This window comes from Heterocephalus glaber, unplaced genomic scaffold (genome assembly GCF_053883595.1).
Source record: "Heterocephalus glaber isolate CG9 unplaced genomic scaffold, H.glaber_assembly_v1.0 deba00001465, whole genome shotgun sequence".
Classification (NCBI taxonomy): domain Eukaryota; kingdom Metazoa; phylum Chordata; class Mammalia; order Rodentia; family Bathyergidae; genus Heterocephalus; species Heterocephalus glaber.
The window spans coordinates 17,779,783-17,804,114 of NW_028258312.1; the positions used below are offsets into that span (position 1 = coordinate 17,779,783).

The 24,332-nt window shown below is 42.2% G+C and overlaps 1 protein-coding gene across 2 annotated transcripts; it reads right to left on the reverse strand.

Annotated features, from left to right (window-relative positions):
• Window positions 1-4,445: 4,445 nt before the first annotated feature.
• On the reverse strand, window positions 4,446-8,263 carry LOC147826598 (uncharacterized). Of its 2 annotated transcripts, XR_015438948.1 has the most exons (4): window positions 7,160-8,263; window positions 6,117-6,304; window positions 4,987-5,052; window positions 4,446-4,752 (listed from the first exon to the last, which is right to left on the reverse strand). XR_015438948.1 is itself a non-coding variant. In XM_087180947.1 (3 exons), the coding sequence occupies exons 1-3, from the start codon at window positions 7,439-7,441 to the stop codon at window positions 4,731-4,733; spliced, it is 492 nt and encodes a 163-aa protein (XP_087037073.1). In that variant the 5' UTR covers window positions 7,442-8,263; the 3' UTR covers window positions 4,447-4,730. The 2 variants fall into 2 exon arrangements, 1 of the variants encoding a protein (XP_087037073.1); XM_087180947.1 differs by lacking the exon at window positions 4,987-5,052 and having other exon boundaries at window positions 4,447-4,752.
• Window positions 8,264-24,332: the final 16,069 nt, after the last annotated feature.

Consider the following 24,332-nt stretch of genomic DNA (forward strand, 5'->3'; position numbering starts at 1 on the left):
AAAGACCTTCCCACTGAAAAAGTCTGAACTATAATGAACTAGAACAAGGTCTATTATAATGTTGATTCATTGGAAAGGTAATATATTTTATATTTTAATTTACATCATGTTTGTGATAGTTTTAAATCTCTTAAGCATATATTCTCTGGAAAATTTTTATAAACATAAAAGCATATATCTTTTTGCCTTTTCTATTATGTGTAGGATTCCCTTGTATAGGTATTTTTTCAAAAGACCATATGTCAGTGCAAAACTTGAAAACAGTATCTGATGTAAATTGTATATATAGTATGCTATGTGCGTAGCATGTGTACATCATCTTGCTAGGTAATTTTTCAATGTATTCTCTTTTTCCCAATGGCATAAGACAAAGGGATTTTTGTTCCAATTTGTAATTGGCTTCTCAAAGTCACCAACCTGAGAAATGAGCTAACTGAAATAAAAAGGAACTTTTCTAAATATGCAAACTATTGGTCTCTAATCTTTAAAATTCCTTGACAATAGAAAAAGAAAGCAATGCCCTAACAGTTGAATCTTTACTGGAGGAAAAAGGTCACTTCATAGTTTACTTTTGAGCCCAGAGCATGAGTATTCACACACTGTCCCACAGCACAAAACATAATCATGTTCTATGCAATTTGACAGGTGTTTTGAACATTTAAACTCTCAAATTAGAGTTGCACAGGCTACATGGTGATATTGAGAACAAACACTTGTTCTTGTGGGAGTGCATTTAACCACGCTGATGTACTTTACCTTCTATTTAGAAATTTGAAATCACTCAGTGGTTGAACTGCCACAAAAATTACTTTTAGACACAATACTTGTGAATGAATCATAGGTACAGTCTCCCTGTCACCAGATGCCTAGTTCAGTACTGGTGTAAGAGACAAAGAGAGTGTTCTTCTGTAATGAGTTCTAAACCCTAAATGCATTCTTAGCCTTATAGCTATATGTTGAAGTAAGAAGCTGGGGCGTGCTCTTTTGACATAAAATTTAGGTTCAGGTGTAAGTCAAGCACACATTACTTTTAGTTTAGCTAGAACACAAAGATACCTATTCTAGAAGAGTTCTCCTTTGCCTTTTGTTGTCTCTAATTAGTCTTAGAATGCCAGTAAAAAGATAACATCTTTCTGCCTTTCTTCTCTATGTTGCTAGATTCTGTGGAAGGATGTTTTGGTGTGGGCAGCACACAAACAGGCCTATAGGCCATTAAACACACAAATACAATGGCTCCATTTACTTATGCAATCCTAATTTACCTCATAATCTATGTCAAAAATTATCTATTTAAATTAAATAGATTTGGGGCCAGGGATTTAGCTCAGTGGTTATGCCACCTGCTTTGCAAGCACAAGGACCCAAGTTCAATCACCGGTACAAAAAAAAAAATTAATTAATTAATTAAATAGAATCAACCCTAATCACATTTTTGCTTTTGAAATCTTCAGCCCTTTTATCACAGATACATCACTTATTAACTGATGTAAAATAGTTTCATGAATATGGTGATTTATAATCCTATGAGGATTACAATTTTTGCATATTTTTAGCCACTAAAATAGGATTAGGTAAATTAAGTATACCCTAAGTTTTCTTGGGCTATGAGCCCCAAATCTCAGTGAGAAAATCTAAAAGATAGAGTCAATATTAACCATCATTGCAAGTGTTACGAACATCACTATTTCAGAAACTTTGTTCTAGACAGATACATGCTTCATCTAGATTCACAGGCCAATAATGCTTTAATAGGTAGGAAATTAGCATTTATTAAGGGGCTAGTACAATACATATCATGTAAATGGAACATAATTACTTTAAAAAGATATTATCAGGCTCCTAGGGCAGTGAAGCTCAGCCCGTCCCAGCACCCGGAAGGAAGCTCCCTGGCTTCCATCCCAGGCTCCTAGGGCCAAGAAGGCTCCTAGGGCAGAGAAGCTCAGCCGGTCCCAGCACGCGGATGGAAGCCCCCCTCTGCCATCCCAAGCTCCTAGGGCCAAGAAGGTGAGCCGGTCCCAGCACCCAGAAGGAAGCTCCCTCACTGCCATCCCAGGCTCCTAGGGCCAAGAAGGCGAGCCGGTTCCAGCACCCGGCTAGCACGTTGCTAGGACCGAGGCGTCAGGGCCCTGAGCAGCGGACCAAGGGAGTGTGTGCAGAGTGCGGCCTCAGAAGACTCGCCTGAGTCGGTGCTCACTTTCTGTGCCGGGTATTGGGAGTGTGGGCTCGCTGTCTACCCCAAGGCTGCGTGAGCTGCTTCTGGGGTTGTTGGGCAGCCAGTGCCCAGCAAGCTCCATGTGTTTGCACCCGGCTGTGCACAGAGCAAAGGGCCCCGACATTTCGCATCGCTGTTGTCCCAAGCTTGGCCACAGAGATCCCAGGAGAGGCCCTTGGCTTCCGAGGTTGCCGCTTGGTTCCCCGGGCTCGCCTCACCTGCCGCACCCCGGCTGGCAGCTGGAGGGCCGTGTGGCCCTGAAGAGTTTCGCTTCACTTCCCTCTGTTTCGGTTTTGCCGTCAGGGCCTCATTTCCTCTTATTGCTTATAATTCGCTGTGTTATTTCATCAGTCCATAGAGGTTACGTTCATGGTGAGGTCGGTAAGTTTAAAGCGTGGAATGCAAATCAGGCCCCACCTGGGGCTTTGTGGGGAAATCTGTAAACCGTGGATTGCTCTCAAAGTCACTTCTGTGGAGCACACAGCCCCCCTCCCCTGGCGTTGCCGGCTCAAGGCCCGGCTCTGTCTGGATGATCCTTTGTGGACGCTGCAGTGGGCGGTGGGGCACAGTGTGAGGGCCCAGCAGCATCTGGCCAGGATGGGGTGCATGTGTGCGGTCAGGGAGGGATTCCAGGACACTCCGGTGCGGTCAGGAGCCGCAGCTGTGCGTGGACACCGGAAAGATGGTTCCTGCAGCTTTGCAGGTGCAGCTCCAGCGTGGGGCTGTGTGCAGCTTGCAGCCTGGTGCAGGATTTGGGGCCCCAGGAGTGAGGTCACCCAGGGACAGACTCACCCTGCTCTCTGCCCAGCTTAGCGTGCGGAGAAGAGGAAAGCACTTGGGGACTGCACACACCAGGGTAGTGTGGGAGGGAGGTCAGGTCTCAGCCTGTGATCACCCGCCCAGAATGATGTCACTCACTTGGCACGAGGCAGCGACTCACTGGCCTCTCAGGGAGCAGCACCCTCTCTGGTGGAGCCCATAGCCCTAGCCAGAGTTGCTGAGCTGACCCAAGCGTTAATGGTGGACACCCAGCCATCGGGATCCATTCGTTTTTCAGAGCCACTCAGGCTCAGTGAAGCCAGGTGAGGTGGTGCAGCTCTGCTACCCAGCACTCTGGGAGGCCCAGGCTGGGTGATGGTGACTTAATGAGAAGATTCTGACAATCACAATCGCACATTAAATGGGCTGCTGATGTGGCTCAGTGAGAAGGTCCTGAATTTAATCCCCAGTACTGAAAACAAGTTTTACTGATTTGTAAAGACCTCAGTCCATGGGCAGGGCTGGACCATACACCCCAGGAACCTCCAGCCTCTGCTGTCCAGGATGCTCTGTGGTTTCATATTTTAAAAGTAAAATTTAATAGAGATGGAGAGAATGTTCGTCCATCTCCAAGTAGGCAGGCTGGGGCTGTGCTGTCCTGTCCCTCTGCCCTCTGAGCGGAGACAGACAGCACCAGAGCAGACTGTCCCCGGGTGAGCCCCAAGACCTGCGGAGCTGAAGTCCAGGAGGTCACCTGGAGCTCGGCCAGGACGGCGTGCTCTGCCCTGCAGACTCTGCAGGAGGAGCCCATCGCTGGCCCCGCTCCTGTGACTGTGACCGGAGTCTCCGCTGCCAGGCTTCCACTCTAAAAAGCTGCAATGATGACACAGACGCCGGGGACCCTCGAACCAGGAGGGCAGAGGCTGCTGAGCCAACCGTGTCACTGGGGCCCTGAATGTGTGGGGTTGAGCTTGACAGGCCAGGTCCCCACGCACATAATGAGATGGCAGGAGAGCTGAGGCCTGGCGCACCCCCTCCCAGCAGGGAAGACACAGCCTGAACCCCGAGATGCAGACAGGGAGGGGGCGCCTAGGGGAGGCCACGGCCCAGTGGGTTTCCTGCGACGGTGCCCTTCGCCTGTCCTTCATTCAGACTGCACACGTTATCTTACTGTGATAAATACATCCTGTCTGGCAACACAACCTGGATTACCTACTGAAGAAGCCAATGAAAAATGGCCAGGATCTTTCTAGGGTTTCCCCTCTGCATAGCGCAAGATTCATCAGCCCCTCTCACGACTGTGTGGCCAAAGGCAAGTCCGACTGCACTGGTGTGAACCCTGCAGGCCAGGTGCCCGTGGGGACATGAGAGGAGCAGTGGCCAGGGGCGTGGGCAGGAGTCACCAAGCACAGTGCTCTGGGGATGGGTGCACACAGGGAGAAGGCACTTCAGGCAGCCACACTGACCCTTTTGAACACTAAAACTTTAAGTTTTATTAAAAGCTAGTTCTATTATTTATATAAATCCAAGAAATAAGGGGAATTGTAAATACCAGAACATGAGCCAGCGTGAGGGGAACAGTGGGAGGGGGCCAGGAGCTGGCCCCAGGCGGAGCTCAGGAGGTGACACCGACCACCGTGCAACCACCGGGTGCCCCAGCACTGCAGCAGGTGAAGGGGCTGCCACGGACTCTGGCTGTGGTCCCAGCGCTGGGCAGAAAGCTGCAGGTGGAGCTGGCTCAGTCTCCACATATGGGACTTCAGCTGGGGCTGGAGCTGGTCCTGCAGTTCCAAGAGAAGAAAAAGTCACCAACTGTCCATGTTCCCTCCCAGGGCAAAACCTCCCCACTGCCCATCAGACAGCTCTGCATACAAAGCCTCCCCAGGAAGTCCTCCCAGGCCGTGACGGCTGAGGTCTCAGTGATCCCAGGTCACCCCAGCACCCGGAAGCTGTCTCTGTGTCTAAAGGCCCAGCCTTCCCCTCATGCCCACAGGCCCACACCCCGTCCTCCTCACCCGTGGGCTGTGCCTCAGTGGGCTCAGCTTGCTCCAGCTGGGCCAGAGTTCAGCTGGTGGATTCTCCTGGGAGCGCAGCTCCACCAAGAAGTGGAGGACAAAAAAGGAGGACCGGAAAAGGCAGGTAGGAGGCAGAGTGAGAGGCCTGGCCTTTCCTCCCATGCTGCCTGCCCAGGGAACATGCGGAGATGGCCAAGTAGGCCTCCTGGCCCGGCTGCGCGTGCTCCAGCCCCACCCTCTCCATGCCCAGTGGGGCAGTGCTGGCTCAGGCAGCCCGAGACCTAACAGGAGGCTCCGTGCTCTGTGGTGCGACCGCCTCTGCCTTGTTCAGGGCAGCCCAATACACCGTCTGCCCACCCGTCCCCACTGCCAGCTGCATGAGGACAGAGTCTGCTGTCCGCTGCGTGTTACACTCAAGGGCACAGGGCCACTGCTCTGTAAGGATCTGAGACGTGGGGGACAGTGGGCATCTGTCCCGCCCACCTCTCCTCAGGCTTCAGCTCTGCAGCGCTGTGCTGCCCGGTGTCTATGCCGCTCCTGGGCTCCTCTTGCACTGCTGTGGATCCACATCTAGGGATGCCGGGAAAGTGCCATCTACTGCAGTGCGAGGAATGCTTGCTCAGCTGTCCAGGGTGACTGAGGACCCCAAACAGCACTGAAGCCCCAGAGGGCAGGGGTTGCATTTGCTCTGGCTACTGATGATCACAGCCAAGCCCTGGAAAAGGTCTGCACACTGTGTATCCTCACATACATCCATGGAATGGGGACCCCACCTGCTCTTCCCTGATGTCAGTGGGCCTGGGCCCTTCACATCCCCACAGACTCCTGCTCTGGGAAGACCAGAGGCCTGCCGAGTCACTCTGTGGTCTCCTTTACAGGGAATGGACAGCCTTCCCCTGTGCAGGGCTCAGTGGGGCAAATACAGCCGGCCAGGGATGGAAGGGAATCTGGCAGGCCTGGGTCAGCACTGCCATGGAGACCCCAGTTCTGCCCTGCAGTGATGCCGAGAGCCTGATTTTCTCAGTGCCCTGCCGCTCAGAGTTGTGAGCAGGCTGAGGCAGGGCTCATACCTTCCCGAGACTTGGGGCCACAGTGGCCAAGTGCCACTGGGTGCTGACCACAGAGCTCACCTTAGTACCATCCCCTCCTGCAGGGCGGGAATGCAGGCTCCAGAGGGGTACAGGAGGGAGTCCATGTGGATGGGGTGGCTGTCCAGGAAGTCCCATTCTGGGGGCTCCCTTGAGGGGTGCTGCATGCCTGCCAGTGCCATCCTCACCATGCAGTCCTCTGCTCGGCTCTCCTCCCATTGGGCCACAATCTGGGATGGAACAGAGGGGAGACATGGAACTGGGGCCCACCCAGGCCATCAGGAGGGCTGGAGGCCGAAGCCCAGACCACTCTGCAAGTCGCCATCATGGCTCTTACCAGAAGGGGCACAAATGGGCCTGGCAGAAAAGCGATGCATGTTAGAAGGTAATTTCAGAAGGGACACACAGAAATGCTACTGATTCATGACTCATTAACAAGGAGAGGTCATGGCCTGGGGCATGAAGAGCCCACCCAACCTCAGGTCCCGTGGTGGAGAGAGAAACCGAGGCTCAGCCTGGCTCCAGGCCTCCTGCGAGGCCAGCCTGTCCCTGGTGTCTGTTAACAGCTTAGAAAAAGTCAGGCCCATTTCCTGGTCCTGAGAGGCTGCCTGGCTGAGCTCACTGCCACCTTTGCAGGTCTCGTAGCCCCTGTGGGTACCACATGGGCCCTGGCCAGGAGTTGCCCTGAGGTGACACAGCAGAATAAAGCTGTGACAGGACAGAAGTGACACTGTGTCCTGTGTGCAGCTCTGTGGGGACAGTGCCCAGCAGCCGGCAGCAAGCACAAGGCTCTGCCTTACCACAGTTTGTGCTGTTTCTGCCCCGGGTAAACTTGTGCTCCTGAAACACAAACAGCTCTGTCTCAGGCTTCCACCCCAGAGGACAGGAGAAGGCCCTGCGGGCTGCGGATCATCACTGGGCACTGCCCTTCTCCTCCTCTCAGCCCCGTCCTGGGGACACAGGCCAGGGCCCCGGGCCCACAGCCTCCCACACCTGCCCCTGCCCAGGAGGAGCCTCCCTCACGACCTCGTCCCCCACCCTCCTCAAAGTGAGGAAGAAGGGCGGGAGTTACACAGGGGACTCACAGTGGTGGCCGGGCCTAACTGGACCTGTCCTGGACTCGGTGGCCCCGAGTCTCTGGTGTCCAGGTCCAGGGAGATCTGCCCTGGGCTCCCGCTCATCTCAGGTCCCCAGGTCTCTGGGTCTGGTGAGACCCGCCCTGTGCTGCCCCTGATGGCCAACCAGTTCCTGGTGAGTGGCCTAAAGCACAGGGACTCAGCCATCCAACCTCTCACTTGCACCCAAGTGCTTTCCCTGCGTGGGGTCCTGTTGCTGCAGCCTCGAGGCCTGGGAAAGCAGCACAGCATGATCGCTGCTGACTCTCTCCAGCCAAGTGACTGTTAGGCAGCCGTCGCTGGACTGTGGTGCCCAGTGACTCCAGGGTTCCGAGTTCTGTTTGGACCTGTCGCCAAGGAAGTGAGGTCGCAATGCTAGGGTCATAAGCCAAACCGCCCCCTCTGATGAGAAGAGCCCGTGGCCCCTTCCTTTCATGGTGGAACACATCTATCTGTGTGCTCCTTAGAAAGAGCAATGAGAAGCCAGAAAAGCTGCCTGTGATGTTAGAGTTTGATGAATGAGAAGTTTTAATCCGGCAAATGTGTAGATGCTTAAGATGCAGCAGGCACAGGGAGAAGTGTGCTTTCCCATCCAAAGGGTCCACTCTCTCTCAAGACAGTGCTCATGTCAGCACTTAGAGATCTTTTGGATTTGAGGATGATTTTCTTTCCTGGGTTGACTTCAATTGCCTTTCAATTCCAGTAGGGACTATGGAGATGATCCCAAAATGTCCAATATAATTTTCTTTAAAGGATACAAAAGTTTCAGCTGATAACCCCTGGGTGGCCAGGAGTGGAGGATTCACAGCAGGTTGTAACTTTCAAGTGCACATGGATAGCTACGTAAGCACAGATACCGAGCTCAACACCAAGTGCAGTATGCAGTGCAGAGACAGTGCGAGGGGACAGCAGCCTTTGTGAAACCTCCCACCCAGCGGAGGTGCAGAACACTCTCACGCATCACTTGGGAACGTCTCTGGTGGCGCTGCTGTCCCCTCCTGTCCTCTCATCCCAAGCTGACCACGTGCTTTTTGTCCCTGGTGGAGTAGAGAGGGTGGAGCTGGAACCATTCAGTATAAATGTTTCCGGCAGTTCTTCTTCAAACCGTAACACCAGGCTGGGATCCCTGCGCGCTGCTCCTCCTCAGTGGTGGCACCGTCATGGGGGTGGAGCACAGCTGTCCCGCATCCTCTGCTGACGGCCATTCATTCGGCTCCCAGGGTTGACCACTGAGCAGTTCCCACCGGCATCACTCAGGGAGGTGTCTTTTCAACCATGGATTCTTCTTCCAGGAGACACACTTGCATGTCTGTTTATTTGCTTTATATCACTATTTTTTACCTACTTTTTTATTTACAACATTTCATTCCCCTTTGATATTTCTAATGAAATCTAATAATAAATTCGGGTTATTATCTTTTTTAAAAAAAGAAATTCAAATTGTAAATCTTGGAGGATGAATTGAAATAGTATTAAAAAGTTAACTGATACCAAAAAAAAGGATATTATCAACAAATTTCCAAAAAGAACACAGAGGTTCAAGAGAACTAATGTCCAGAATACAATCCAGGGCCTTCACTGCCTTTAAAAAAGAGAATTTTCAAATAAATGGTATTGAGAAAAATAGGTGGCTTTTTGGAAAAATATAAAATTAGATCCATATGCAAGAATGATCTCAAAGATGGTTAGAGACCTAATTGTAAAAAAATAGAACCACAAAATACTAAAAGAAAAACACAATCGAATTTCCTTTTAATCTCATTGTAGGGGAAATCTTTTTGTCTCAAAATTCAGGGAGAATATTAAAAATTGATAAATATGATAACAAATATTTGTCCCTGGCAAAAAACATATAATCAAAGTCACAAGATAAATAAATCACTAAGAGGTATGAGGATTTAGCTCAGTGGTTCTGGCAACTGCCTTGTAAGTACAAGGTCCCGAGTTTGATCCCCGGTACCAAAAACACCCCAAAATAACAAAGAATCACTGAGTACATAGTTCAACATGTATCACAGGCCACACACAAATGTACTGAGTCTAATGTACAAAGAACTGTTAGAAGCTGAGGAACACAGAGTCAAAACCAAGAGGAAATAGGGAAAAGTATAAAAGACTGCTACAGAAAATGGCATGAAAATAACTTCTTAAGCATATTTTTAAAGGCTCAAAATCACTAATAATTAGATAAATAAAATTTGAAAAGACATTTCTTGCTTATTAGATCAGCAAGTATCAAAATGTATGAAGACATGATTTTAGCTAAACTATAGGGAAACAGTATGACACATTGCTGGGACAAATACAAACTGGTATAATCATTCTAGGAGAATTTAGCAATCTGGAAAAACTATATATGCACTTATCTTTTGATCAGGCCAACCCACTCATAGAAATACATACTGCAATAATACAGATGTTCATGTATAAGGTTATTCATTGTTGAATTGCTTACATTGCAAAATATTTGGGGAATTATAAATCTGCATTTATAGAAGAGTGGTTAGAATAAATTATGGAGTTCTATGTAGCAGTAATAAAACAGATGAGGAAGATATTTATTTGAAATTGCAAGATTATGGGTGGTATAGTATCTGGTAAGTGGATGGGATATGAGTTAAAATACATTTATCTAAGATGGGGATGTAGCTCATTCAGCAGCACAGCATCTGCTTGGCAAGCCCTGGGTCCTGAGATCAATCCCCAGTCCCAAACAAAGCAAAACAAAACAACCCCAAAATTCATTCATCTAATCATATACAAAGCTTTTAAAAATCCTAGAAGGATGAAGTAGAAGATAATGAGACAGGTTATCTTTAGATGATGGAAAAAGGTGGTAAGAATGAGAGAACTGAAACGGAGTGTCTTTTCCTGCAGTTCTGATTTGTAGAGCCATGGTCATTGCTATAGTTTGGAGTCAAGCGTTCCCCAGAGGCCCATGAGCTACCAGCTTGGTCTCCACGATGGTGCTATTGGGAAGTAGGGCCTTGTGGGAAGTCTTCAGGTAACTAGGGGCACACATGTGAAGAAAACGATGTAACCCAGCCCCTTCCTCCTTCCCTCTTTGGCTTCTTGGCCACAGAGTGATTTTTGCTGTGCCACTTGCTCCATGACAGGATGCTCTGCCTCACCACAGGCCCACAAGCAATGGGGCTAACAGATCATGAACTGACCCTTTCAAAACCGTGAGCCTGAGTCCAGTTTTTTCTCTTTGTAAGTTGATTATCTCAGGTACTTGTTATAGTCATGCGAAGCTGACTAACCAGTCATGCTTCATACCCATCTTATTTTTTAAAATTTTGTATTGTACTTAAACATTTAAAAAAAATAAATTTGTAAGGATGGCATACAAACAGGAACAAATGTACCTAGCCAAATAAAATTAACAACATAATCACACTGAAGGAAATGGAGTGGGGGGAGTGGGGATACCAACATAAGTATTTTTGTAAAGCAATATTTTTGCAATAACTCTAAGGACAAAAACTGAATACAAACAGTACTCTAGTTATTAAACCTGATTTCCCCAGTAATATATGTTAGAAATTCTAAAACTACATTGGCCGTATTTTATAACTGAGAAAACAGTAAATATATTGTGAGTAATACGACCCAGATGTTACTTGTTAGAGAAAAGAATTACAAATAAGGAAAAGAAGGAAGTTAAAATGAACCCTGCAGGATTGGATTAGAATTAGAAGTATCTGTTATAAACTCATGGATTATATATACACACAGAGAGACTCAAGGATATAGAAATAGATATAAATTTATGAATATATGAGTGTATCCATTCATATATTTCCAATTTCTGTTCACTAAAGAAGTCTGGAAATCATAAGACTCCGGTGACAATAAGGATGTTTGTACTCAGATCTTGACAAAATTCAAGTCCATCTTCTTTTAAAATGAAATGTCCTAAATTGGATAAAAAATATCTCTAAATACTGGTAACATTAATTGTGCTCAGGAGTAAAACTATTGAGTTTGCCTTTCAAGACAGGATGTTTTCCATCAACTATGCCATTTTACATTATATTGGAATCTTAGTTGTACTAGAAGGCAAAAAAAAAAAAGAAAGTGAGAATTAAAAGGGAAAGCCAAATTATCATTATTTATGGTAAAAATCTAAAGGAATATACAGTTACATTAGTAAAATTAAAAGGATAGTTGGACAAGTTTTTATAATAAAATTCAATATATAAAAATCAATTTTATTTCTAAATGACAAAATATGAAGAGTATAATTTAAATAAAGAGAACATTTATAATATTATAAAACATCACATGCTATACTTAGTAAAAAATCTTCCAAAGGATATGTCAGATTTCCACAGAGAAAATTATAAAACCTTATGACAAAAATGAAGACCTAAATAAATAATTGATAAATATACCATGTTCACAGATTAGAAGATTCAATATTATAAAGAAGTAAATTCTTCCATTAATCCATAAGTCCAAATTGAATCCTAATCAAAACCTCAACAGTATTTCTTTTGGAACTTGAAAAATCTCTTTCTAAACTTTAAATGGATCAACAAAGAATGAAAATATTTCTGAACTGCTGTACTGCTGTACAAGATGTCAATATTACCATAAATCTACAGCTGACACTGTTGTATTTCTTTTTTTAAATTAAATTCTTATTTGGTACATTGTAGGTATACAACACAATTACATTTCTCATTGGGAATTGTACCTTTACATAATGCCTCTTGGTTCTTAGTTTTTCCCCATTCCTAGCCCTCCCTTCACCCCCTCCACCCTTCCCTATTTACAAAAACTTTATTTCCATTTTTCCATTTCTCAGCATTTTTCTTTTCCCTTCTTTCCTTTCCCCTGCCCCTCCCACTACCCCTACTCCTTTGGACCTTTTCTTCCTGTTTTGCATTATCGATTATTCATTCTAATCATTGGTACATTTTAGGTATACAATATAATGACATTCATCATTGGAAATTTGCACCTTTACATAGTCTCTCTTGGTTCTTATTTTTCACCCTTGCCCAGCCCTCCCTTCAACCCCTCCATTCCTCCCTATTTACAAAGATTTAGTTCCTATTTTTCCATTTTCTCCTACTAATCCCATTCCCTTCTATCCTTTCCCCTAGCCCTCCCAATTCCTTCCCCTTTGCCCCTTTTCTTCCTATTTCACATTACCTATTATACATTTTAGTCCTTATTTACACTTTCAGTTTCTCATACCAGAGAAACTATTCGGTATTTATACATGTGTGTCCTACTGATTTCACTTAAGAGTATCACCTTAATGTGCATCCATTTAGCAATAAATGTCTCTAATTTCTCATTTTTTATGGCTGAGTAGTACTCCATTTTGTTAAAAAACCACATTTTCTTTACCCAGTCTCCAGTTGATAGGCATTTGGGCTGTTTCCAAGTTTTAGCTATCACAAACTGTGCTACTATGAACATGGGTGCACATATATCACTGTGGTATGATTCTTTTAATTCTTTGGGGAAGATCCCCAGCAGTGGAATAGCGGGGTCAAATGGGACTTCCAGTCCTAGTTCTTTGAGGTATCTCCATACTGATTTCCACAGTGGTTGCACCAGTCTACACTCCCACCAGCAGTGGAGCAGGGTTCCTCTTTCCTCACAGCCCCGCCAGCATTTGTTATTGGTTGATTTTATGATAGCAGCCATTCTTTCTGGAGTGAAGTGGAATCTCAGCATTGTTTTCATTTGCATCTCTCAAAAGTCCAGTGATATTGAACATTTTTTCATGTATTTATTTGCTATTTCTACTTCTTTGTCTGAGAAACGCATGTTCATTTCAGATGCCCATTTTTGGATTGGGTCTTTAAATTTGGGAGGTCAGATCTTTTTAAGTTCTTTATAGATTTGAGATAGTAGACCTTCGTCTGAGGAAGAGCACTGTTGTATTTCTTGACCTATAACAAGTGTTTACAATGTAAATTAACCTATACATTTATATTTATTAGCTTTTTTGGCATAGTTAATTTACTATTGTGTTTTGCAATAAAAGGGTATTTGAAAAAGAAAATTAAAAATGTTTCCTTCATTCTGTCATTACAATCAAGATTCATTCATGAGTATTAAGTGTTTGGACTGCAAATGTCTCAAAGCTATGTAATATGTGATTTTCTCAGTGATATTTTGGCATAATGTTCCTTGACCTGACTGGAATAAGCTGAGGAAATTTCAAGTATACTGACATCCTGTACGAATGAGCTATGTAAAAGCTACTTACCAAAATATCTTTTTTGCTCCTGGTACTGGAGATTGAACCCAGGGCTTTGACACTGAGCTACATCCTCAGCCCTGTTTTAAATTTTTATTTTAAATTTTGAGACAAAGTCTTGCTAAGTTGCTAAATTGCCCAGGCTGGGCTTGAATTTGCCATCCCCCTGCCTCAGCCTCCCAGAGATCTAGAATTACAAGTGTATGCCATCATCATTTTCATATGTACATTAGGTCTGGTCCATGGATGCAACTCTAAAATTATTCCTTATATGTGACCCTACTCAAATATATCAAAGACAGTAATTACTGTTTTGTTTTTTTGCTGGAAGAAAAAACTCCTAAGTAATAATGAGAAGGAAACAACACAGAAAATGCTTGTCTGTAATTGTCTTTTTCGAAAGGGAGATAAATGTATTAAAAAGTCAGATAAATTATGTCATTTGCAGGAAAAATGGATGGAACTAGAAATCATCATGGTGACTAAAGTTAGCCAGATTAAGAAAGTTAAATATCATGTGATTTCTCTTCTATGAAAATCCTAAAAAATACATAATTTAAATAATTTTAAAATGAAGAAAATAGAGCTTTTGCAAATGGCAAGAGGACCAACATCTGGAAGAAGCACAGAGGGAGAGAAGAGGTAGGGGATGAAAAGTTTAAAAAGAGAGAAAAAAGAATTAAGATATATTATGGGTCTGTACTAACTCCCCATGATAATCATAATCATTATGCACTGCAAACATACACTAATGAAACAATAAGTTTTTAAAAAGAATTAAAGGAAAGAGGACAGAAAACATGAAGGTAGACTTCTGGAGATTGAGAAGGGCATGAGCCAGAGGGAAAGGAAAGGAGAAGGAGAAGGAGAGGAAGGGCTTGAAACCGATGAATGCATGTTAATTGTACATACCAACTTCCCAAAATAAAGCCCGTCATCATGTAATATTGTTACCAGGTTCTGGGGTGCTGGAGTCTCTTTCTGGAGGTGGTTTCTATGTTCTTTCTGTCCTGAGCAAAGAATTGGTCAAGACAGGCACAAACAATAGCAAAGCTTTATTAGAAGTAGGAAAGGAAACAGGCTCTGCTGAGTGAGTTTGGGGTAAGTAAAAGTAAGAAAACAAGTGCACCCTACCTCCTGAGAGTGGGCCACCAGGTAAGAGAGAACATGGTGGGAAAAATTCAGTGTGGACGTCTTTTTGTATCACCCACTCTGCAGGCTGACATCAGGTCTAGGCCATCCTACCCAAAATGTGCTCCAGTTCTTGCGAGAAATCCACATGCAGGGCTTGGGAACTCTTCTGCATGTCTTCTGGGATTTTGAATTAACAGGTCACACCTACTTCCCCAGCCAGCTTTGCCATACCCTAATCTCCCGTGTCACTATTATCATGCACTAATAAAAATAAGCCTGATAACTTATTTCTTTTGCTAGAATAGTTCCTTTTTTTAAAAAAAAATTTCTTCATCTTTTTAATTAGATTAGCTTTACAAACAACATGAGAGCTCTTTCATAAGGTAACATTGCTTTTCAAATTACATGACTTTATAGTCTGTCTTTAAATTAATTCTTTGCCTGCTATTGATAAAGGTCTGTGTTTTATAGCTGGTTAATATGAATAAAACCAGTATTCTGAAGCTTCATCTTTAACCAGGATTGACATATATAGGCCACAAACAGTTTTAAATAGTTTTGATTGGTGACAAGTTAATGGTCCCACTAACATGAAATGAATAGATTTTAAATGGATGTTAAAGAAATGGCTGTCCCGATTTCTAGATCTTTTCACAATGATTCCAAGAAGGTATATAAACTTCTCCAAAAAATATACACTATAAGACCTGTCAGGAAGTGTAACCAAAGACAGTAAGAGTGATACTCCGTGCACCTGCAGAGGTAAACATCTGGGTGACACAGGGGCTCCCAAAGTAAAGGGCTGTTACTGTACATGCTACCGACAGAAATGATTCTTAAAATCCCTGAAAACAATAGTGCTTTTGAGCTGCTTTCTGGCACAATACACTACCGGAACATTTTCTGTAGTCATTTCCAATGTCAGTTAAACCATGTTCACATCTAGCCTGGGTACAAAAACAAAAATCTAGTCTTTACAGAAAGTGAATCATATGTGTTTCTCAAAATATTTTGGTAGCCCGTCCCCTCTCTCATTTTTTCCACCTCTGTCATGATGATCTTTGCTTCCACAGCTTCCTCCAGAATTTTCTTCTCAGCTTCTGCTTTTTCCTTCTGATCCTCTCTATCAGTTTCTGTACTTCTCTGTCAAAATAAGTGGCTAAAGAGGCAAGAGGTTCAGAAGAGGATTGAGACAAGGTAAAATGGGAGTCAAGTGATAACAGAAGGCAAAAGAAATACTAAGGAAACGTGGAGACATGGAAGCTTTGTTTTGGGTAAAGGAACTGGTGGAAGAAGAAACACAGAGAATGATGGAAAAGAATGAAATCTATCAGGGGGGCTTAGAGTACTACTATCACTTACACCCTCTTCATCCAAGCAACAGTGATGAAACCATTTAGATAGTCCTCGCCTTTAACACAGCTAATAACCATCCGAATGGATTGAATCTAAGGAACAGGCATTTTCTCTAAATGGAGATTTAGTGTTTTAAAAAATACTTTCACAATCTGAGTAATTAATATTATGTGTCCTTCTTGGATAAGATTAGGAAATCAGATTTGGAGTTTCAGGGCACAGTTCAGAAACCAGAAAGTTCCTGTGTTTTTCTAGCAACATGATTCCCCTGAGGAGCAGTGTGCTCTGAAAGTTACTTTGGGAATTTGAAATGGTCCATGATGATGACCTTTTCTAAATCAAAAAGCAGCCGAAGCACAGGATTTGATTTCACTGAAAAGGACACTTGACATTTTCTGAAAATTTGCTAAAGCTACCCTAATATTTCACTGTGCTCCATCAGGGTGAGAGAAATAATCTGATTTTCAAATCACAAATGATGTAGAAAAAATGCTAGTTATCAAAAGTAATTTTATTTTCATGAATGAAACTGTACACTTCCACTGTCATCAAACTGCCACATACACATGTTGACCTGAGACGTCATACCTCCTCTCCAGAAATAGAATATTCATAAACACCATGGACATAGTTTGTCATGCTAGGAAACATTATGAGAATATTGAACTGGGAGGCAACCTAAGGGAAACTCTCATGCTGTCCTTTTTGATTTTTATTTTTATCTCCAATGTCAGTTAAAGTATCTTCATATACTTTGTTGATACTGAGAAATGAAAATCAAAATGAAGATGACAAATATTGATTGTTTACTGTGCCACAATGTGTCTTAACTTGTATTTAATAAACTTCTCATCATAACACAATGAGGTAGGTACTGCTAATATTCCTATTTTATCATTTACATGTAAGGATCCTCATCTACACAGGAAGCCAGTGTTTAAGTAAATAAGACTCTACATTAATGTTCACTTGAATTATAATTTAGTGATTTGTACAAGACTTCCATGATGTTTAATAGCTCACTTCTTTAGGTCAAGTCTTGGGCTAAAGTATTCAAAATGCAATGGTAGCCAAAGCACAAAGGATTCTCTGACCTCAGGGAGCTTACAGTCTATGGGCCAAAAGAAATCAATTAATGAAGCAATAACGTAAAACCTTCCAAAGGCACTGATAACATAAATACAAGGAGACTATGGTAAGCAAAGAAGAAACATATACAACCTTGTTGGAAAAAGCAGGTGCTAGAAAACAGAATTTGGCATGTACTTTTCTCAGAACTGGAGTCCAGATCCCCTGATTCCCAGGCCAGGACTCTTTTCAAGACTTCATGCTATCCTCCTTCATTGAACTTCCATTAGGAAAAGGCCCAAAGAGCTGCTACTAGGCCTGCCTACATGTGTTGCTTACCTGTTTGGTCAGTAAGCAGTTACAGTGCTGGTTGTGCTTCGGCAAATGGAGTGCTTATCTATTTCAAGCTGGGATTTAATTATTTGATACACAGACAACTTGACTTTGATGTACATATGTAACACAAAATTTGACTTTGCAAATAAAAGCATGCATGTATTATACCCATTATAAACTTTAAAACATGACCTGTGTTATGTCATATTCACTAACTGGTTCTTGAGAAGATAAAGTTGCCTCCAAGGGAAGATTAACTGTATATGATTATTTTAATTAATTTAGTCCAAAACCCCAAAATAATATGAATTGGATGGTAAAACAAAATGACAGACCCAATCCTGTTTTACCTTGCTGGGCTATTCTGGAGGGTCCATTCAGAAACATGCTGAACCACTTCTTTGGGGTAGGTACTTTAAAAAGCAAAAAGATGCACAATAACCAGTGTTGATGAGGATGTGGAAAAATCAGAGCCCTCATGCCTCCTTGGTGGAAACAAAAAGTGGCATAGCAACTTTGGAATAATTTCTGAGAAATTTCTCACTAAGTTAAATGTAGAATTGCCATATGATCCAGCAATTTTATTTTTCATACCCAAGATTATTAAAAAATATATATCATTGGAAAATTTTGTATACAGATGTTCAGAGTAGCAGATAAACAAGATGTGAGATATCCATTTTATGGATTATCCAGTCACAAAAAGAACTGAACTAATGATATATGGCACAACACAAGGGAATCTTGAAAACATTACATCAAGTGAAAGAAACTAGACGCAAAAGGTCCATACTGTATGATTCCATTTGTGTGAATTGTCCCCAGTACATAAAACCCTAGAGACAGAAAGGAGAAGCAGGTCAGTATTGTCAGAAGCTGGGAAAAAGAAAAATAATGATTTTTTGCTGATCAGGCATGGGTTATTTGGGGGGCAGGATGAAATATTTTAAATTGATAATTGTATAAGTACATGACTATATGTATATTTATCTATAAAGCTATTATCTAAAAAATTTTATCTACAAATACACAGCTTATTCAGAAATCTTGAATATCATTCATATTTTCATACATTTCTGTCCTCCCAAAATAAGGTAAAAAATTGAGGAAAATGTCCCATAAATCAAGCCCAAAAATACTTTTATCATAAATATGCAAGTACTTTATAGAAGTATGACTCCTTCCACTTCATTGTCTTTGCTCTCCATTTCATTCCAATTTACATATTCAAACAGAGCTACTGGATGCCACTTTCATTTCCAACAAAGTGATCTGGAGTTTTCTTTCTTTTCTAGTCGTATTCTCCTTGGAATTTTCCCCCTCTGTCTGTTTTCTCAGTGTCCTCAAGCAACTCTTCCTATTCTTTTTGCCGTGCCATATGCTCCTTCTTTCGGGTTATTCATGAAAACACTCATCTAAGGGCAGCTAAAATGCATAATATTGTAACTTTAGTACTGGAAGCCCATTTTTCCCTAGATCAGAACCTGTTCTGATTCTGTAACATCAGGACTGCTTGTCAGCATTTTCATCATCTAGCTGTTGACCTGTGTATGTTTCCCTCCTTTTGGCTGGATGGCTCTGAAATTGTTAACCAAACAACAGAAACCTGGTTGCTAAGCCTGGAAGGACCAAGCTGCTCACGCTTCCTGTTTGTGCTTCGAGGTGTGGGCAGAGGGGAGAGTGAAGCGGAATTCTGCTTACGTCTGTTTGGACAAAAGATGAGAGAGGGAGGCTGTTTGTGTCTCACTTACCCAGACAAACTCAGAACTGCTTTCTGCATCCATCTGTGGTAAAATCTGAGAATGTGCTACGCACAATTACACAAGCAAACACAATGTCCCAAGACAAATATGCCCTATTAGCAAGCAGGCCAGAATTGAAGTAAAAGCAGGTGTTTCCTATATTGGGTCTGATTGCCTACATGTGTGGCTACTCTGAAATTATTTCCTAATTACTCTGAAGGGTTGGCCATAGAAGAGAGGGAGAGAGAAATCTCTCTAGGAGTTCTGAGGCCTTCCTGGGTCCTCAGTTGAATTAAAGTTTAAGGGGCTGAATCCTATAAATACTTTTTTTTTTCTTTTTAAAGAACCATCATGGTCCATTACCTAAATCAGCACTGTACTGGTTTTCCTTTTCTTGTATTATTTCTGGAGGATCACAGGTTTTACTAACCCACTGCCCCAATTTGAGAGGGACCTTACTTGACTTCCTAACACATGCTTGATAAGCAAAATGTTCCTGAATTTGTGATCTATATTATATTACCCAACCATAAGATAAATGAATTATATAAAAAGGGTTGTAATATCCTTAATAGCAGGAGGGGTTCAGCCATACTTATCCTGCCAAGACTGTCCCACCCTAACCAGCCCCAGAAAGCAGTCATTTATTTCTGGTAAGTAGAAAAACACTGATGATTTTATTTTTCTCTCAACCCTAGTGTTTTCCATGGATAAAGCAAAAGGGACAGTGAACACTAAATAGGTTAAACCATGAAGCCCATTTGAGAAGCCTATTGGGAAGACTGGATCCTGAGCTCAAACCAGTTAGGATTAGCTCTAAATCCCTGTGTTCTTAACTGTATAATATTCTCTTTTCCCTGTGATTATCTTTTATATATCTCTTATATTATCTTACATATCTTGTCTTATATTATATCTCATATTATCTCTCGTATCTCTTATCTTATATCTCTTATATCATTATATTATCTTATATCTCTTATATATCTTATATTATCTTTTATATATCTCTTTTTCCTGTGATTATGTTATTTCTTTGGGCTATAATATTCATTATTAAACTTCAATGAGTACAAATAACATGATTTCTTTGAGCATTTTTATTGGCAAAACCAACAGTTGGAAACTATGGGTTTACTTGCTTCCTTCATGCTTAAACTTTACAGGTCTATCAAGCTCTAAAGTCTAATAATCATTTCTCTAGAGATAAGTCCTGTAAAGAACCAGATAGTAACTGTCTTAGGCTCTGTGCATCATATGGGTATTATTTACGACTCCTCACATCTGCTAGTATAGAGAAAACAAAACAAAACAAACAAGAGCCAGAGACAACCCAGAAACAAATGAGCAAAGATTTTTTTAAAAATTAAAAATAAATAAATACCAAATGAGCATGGCTGCATTCCAATAAAACGTTATCTATTGACCCTGACACATGAATTTTATAAGGTTTTCCTGTGTCAGAAAATAGTCTTTCAATATTTTTCCAACTGCTTAAAAAGGTAATAAGCATTCATAGCTCTGGGGCTATACATAACCAGGTGATTGGATAGATTTGGCCCATGGGCCACAGTTCCCTGACCTCTGTTCTTGATGACAACAAACTGAGCAAGTCCTTAACCCAGGAAAATAGGGAGCAATAGGACTTATCTTGACAACTTCCTTTCATGTAAATATATACCTTCCTTCATCAATTTTGTAAAGCAAAAACCAGGAGTATAAAAAGGGTGAGTGCATTAAGTTTGGAAACCCAACTACAAGTTGTACAATTGAACCATAAACCCAGTACAGAATGTCTACATCCACCTGCCCATGTGAGCCTGGTCAGGTGTGTGCTCCAACCCAATCCCTTTGCTGAGAGTGGTGACCTCCATGTGAAGGACAGTGACAATCCACACTGAGTTCAGAGACAAGGAGCTACTGGCCCCTTAGAAACAAACATCAACAACAAAAAGAATGATTCAATACGAATGGAAAAGGGAGACAGGGATTAGAAGGGCTTCACTTGCATGAAGTTGTACAGGTAGGAACACTCACACTGTGTTCAAGAAAAATGGATATATTGAAGGATTGAACTTAGGCACAGGAATAAATAAAGATCAAATAACAAACATAATTACAGAATAGCTGAAAGATGTTGGAAGTTTCTATCTTACTGCAGGTGTCAGAAGTTGATAGTGAATTATCATAGGTACACTTACTATGTAAATGCTTTGTTTGTAATCTTTCAAAATCCAGTTTCTCTTGAAAAACCAGATCTGGCAACATTATTCCAGCATTCCTAAGCCCTTAAAAGAATGTAAATATCCAAGTTTCCATAGTTCCAAACTTTTCTTATTGAATTATTTATTTCTGCCCTATTTCGTTCATTTTTACTATAGGTACATTTCAGATTCCTTTCAGATCCTTAAAAGTATTGTGCTCTCATTTCCCTTAACACAGTCCCGCACACATTCTCTCTCTCTCTCTCTCTCTCTCTCTCTCTCTCTCTCTCTCTCTCTCACACACACACACACACACACACACACACACACACTCAATTCATCTCCCTAGTCTGACATCTTATCCTTCAGGGCTAACATTAAATGTACCTATCCAGTGCTTAGTAATGTTCTGGCTGCTGGAAATATAAGTGTACAAAACCCAGTCAGGTTGGAACTTAAATTCTAGTAAAGGGTGATCAGCAATAAGTGAACAAACATATGACCAAGTAGTTTTTCAGATAATGCCAAGTGTGATGGAGAAAAGTAAAATGGAAGAAGGGGATGAGTGGTAATGTGGGAGTGGAATCACATGGATATCTAGGAGACGATGCTAGGTGGAGAGAGCAGTGAGGGCAAAGGCCTTGAGGTCTTGAGGAGTGTGTCTGTGTGTTTGGGGAGACCAGGATACCCAGGGCAGTGTAGATGAAGCAGAACATAATAGAAGATCAAAGAAATGAACCCAAGGCCTTGTAGATCAAATGAAGAACTTTACTCTGAGTAACACAGAAAGCTAGTGGATAGCTTTTGAGTGGAAAGATGACATGATCCACTCATTTATTTTTAAGGAGGATCATACTGGCTATCACGTTTAGGGCAGATTGTGGGGGGTGGCCAAAGGACAGAAGGAAGGCAATGAATTAGAATGCTGCTTTGGCTCTTTATACAGAATTTTTATTGATTTGGGCTACATCAACAGCAATGGATATGAAGCAAATGGGGAGCTTTGAGAGGTCTAGGAATTCATTAGAGTTGAGGATTGATTGGATGTGAGAAATAATGGAGGAGAGGTCAAGGGGAGCACTGATAAACTCTGGTTGGTAGCTAATAACTACTCTCCACCCCTTTAAATCCCTCATTAGGCAGAAGCTCCTGGAGGGCAAGAAGATGTTCATGTTTTATCATTAGTATCTGGCACAGGACATACATCCAATTTTTTAAGCAAATTAATGAATGAAGTTTGTTATGTGTATTAAAGAGAGATTTGGGAACCATGATGGATTTGGAAAAGAGAATTTAAAACAATGGTCTTGATTTTCTTGGAAAAGTTCAGTGTTAAACCATCTAGAATTCCAAATGGTGAGAGAGGGTACTGGGAGTCGTTACATGTCATTATATATTTTCGAGAGATTTTGCCCACAGGAAAACTTGTAAGGGGAATAAAGATTTTCATGAGATCCTGGACCACAAAACAACAACCCAGGTAGATGTTTAACTCATTAAATATCAGCCCCTACAAAATTTTAAACATTTAAATTTAGCTGTAAGCATTAAAGTCAGTTGAATTCACATAAAGATTTAGATTTCTAGCTTCTCCTGAAAAAAAATCAAGATCTAGCCTTATTGGCCTCTTATTCCTTCATGGCCAGTGTTCAGGGGCCTGTGCTGTGTCTTTTTTAGGCCCTCAGATTCACCAGTATTTCCTGTTGTCCTCCAAATCCTGAGAATAAAGGCAGGTTTTCATCTCTCTCATATACCAAGCCCTCTTTCCTCTTTTATGTTTTCTTTTTTAAACCAAGAGAGATTGTTTTTGTCACCAACACACCTGTGGAGCAAATTCCTCCCATTTTGGCCTCAGTTCTCAGTCTTTGGGAGTCCAGTGCCCTCGCGTTTCCTTCCTTTCACTAGCATAAGCTGAAGGCTTACTCTGTCACACACTGAAGATGGGACAGTCTCTAGATACAGCCAGGTTTGCTCTCAGACATCTTAAAGTATAAAGAAGAGACAGGAGAAAAAAAGAGCAAACCAACACAATTTCAAGTTATGTTACAAGCCACAGAGAAAAAGAATACATGCCAAGAGAAACTAATATGCAGGGAAAGTGTAATTCAAATAATTTCTTCAAAGGTGGTTTCTGTGAGTAGGTGATAGTTGAGTTGTGTGAGAAGCCAGTAAGGAGAGGGCTGTGGCTGAAAGATGAGTGGACAGAGGTCATGAGCAGACAGAGGCTTGGCATTGTTGAGGCAGTAAGGAAAGGAGTCCGATCTGCCTGGAATATCTGAGCCAGGAGAGAGCATGAGATAAGACATAAGGGATCTGGGCAAGGGCCAACCCTGTAGGACATGGCAGCTATGGGAAGAGTTTGTATAACACCCAGCTGACATGCAACAGGTCCCCAGTAATCATCAAAATGTACCATTGAGAAGGGATTGGAATTGCTATCACACTGACATGCCATAGGTCCCTGATAGTCATCAAAACCTAACCATTGAGAAGGGGTTGGAATTGCTATCACTTTAAAGTCACTGGTGAGAGTTAAGATGTTACTTTTCTTCATGAAAGTGCATTTTTTCTCTTTTGCGATACCGGGGATTGAATTCAGGACCTTGTACTTGTGAGGCAGGCGGTAGAACCACTGTGCTAAATCCCTGGCCCGGATTTTTATTTTAATAGGCATCAAAACTTTAAAAGAATAAACTTCCTATGCCAAAATTAAATGTGTCATGAGAAAACATGGAGATGGGAACATGAAAACTCTCCTCATCTTTGAAGGAAGTATTTGGGCAAAACAGATTCAACCTTGGAAAATAATCTAGTACAGAACAGATTTCAACTGAAAAATGACTGAGCTTCAAAATAGAAAGAATTAGCCTGTGTATATCATGTACACCAGCATCTCACTTTTTCAGAGGTCACTTATCTAGAAACCTCTAGTACATGAGTTACAACTGGGAATGAAGTAAAGAAAATGGTTCTCAGTAGCTGAAGCAGATATCCCAGAGATATTAAGCTTATGCTATATAATCTTGATTCTCTGTCAATTTTAAAGGAAGTTGAAAATAGCTATTGCAATGACAATA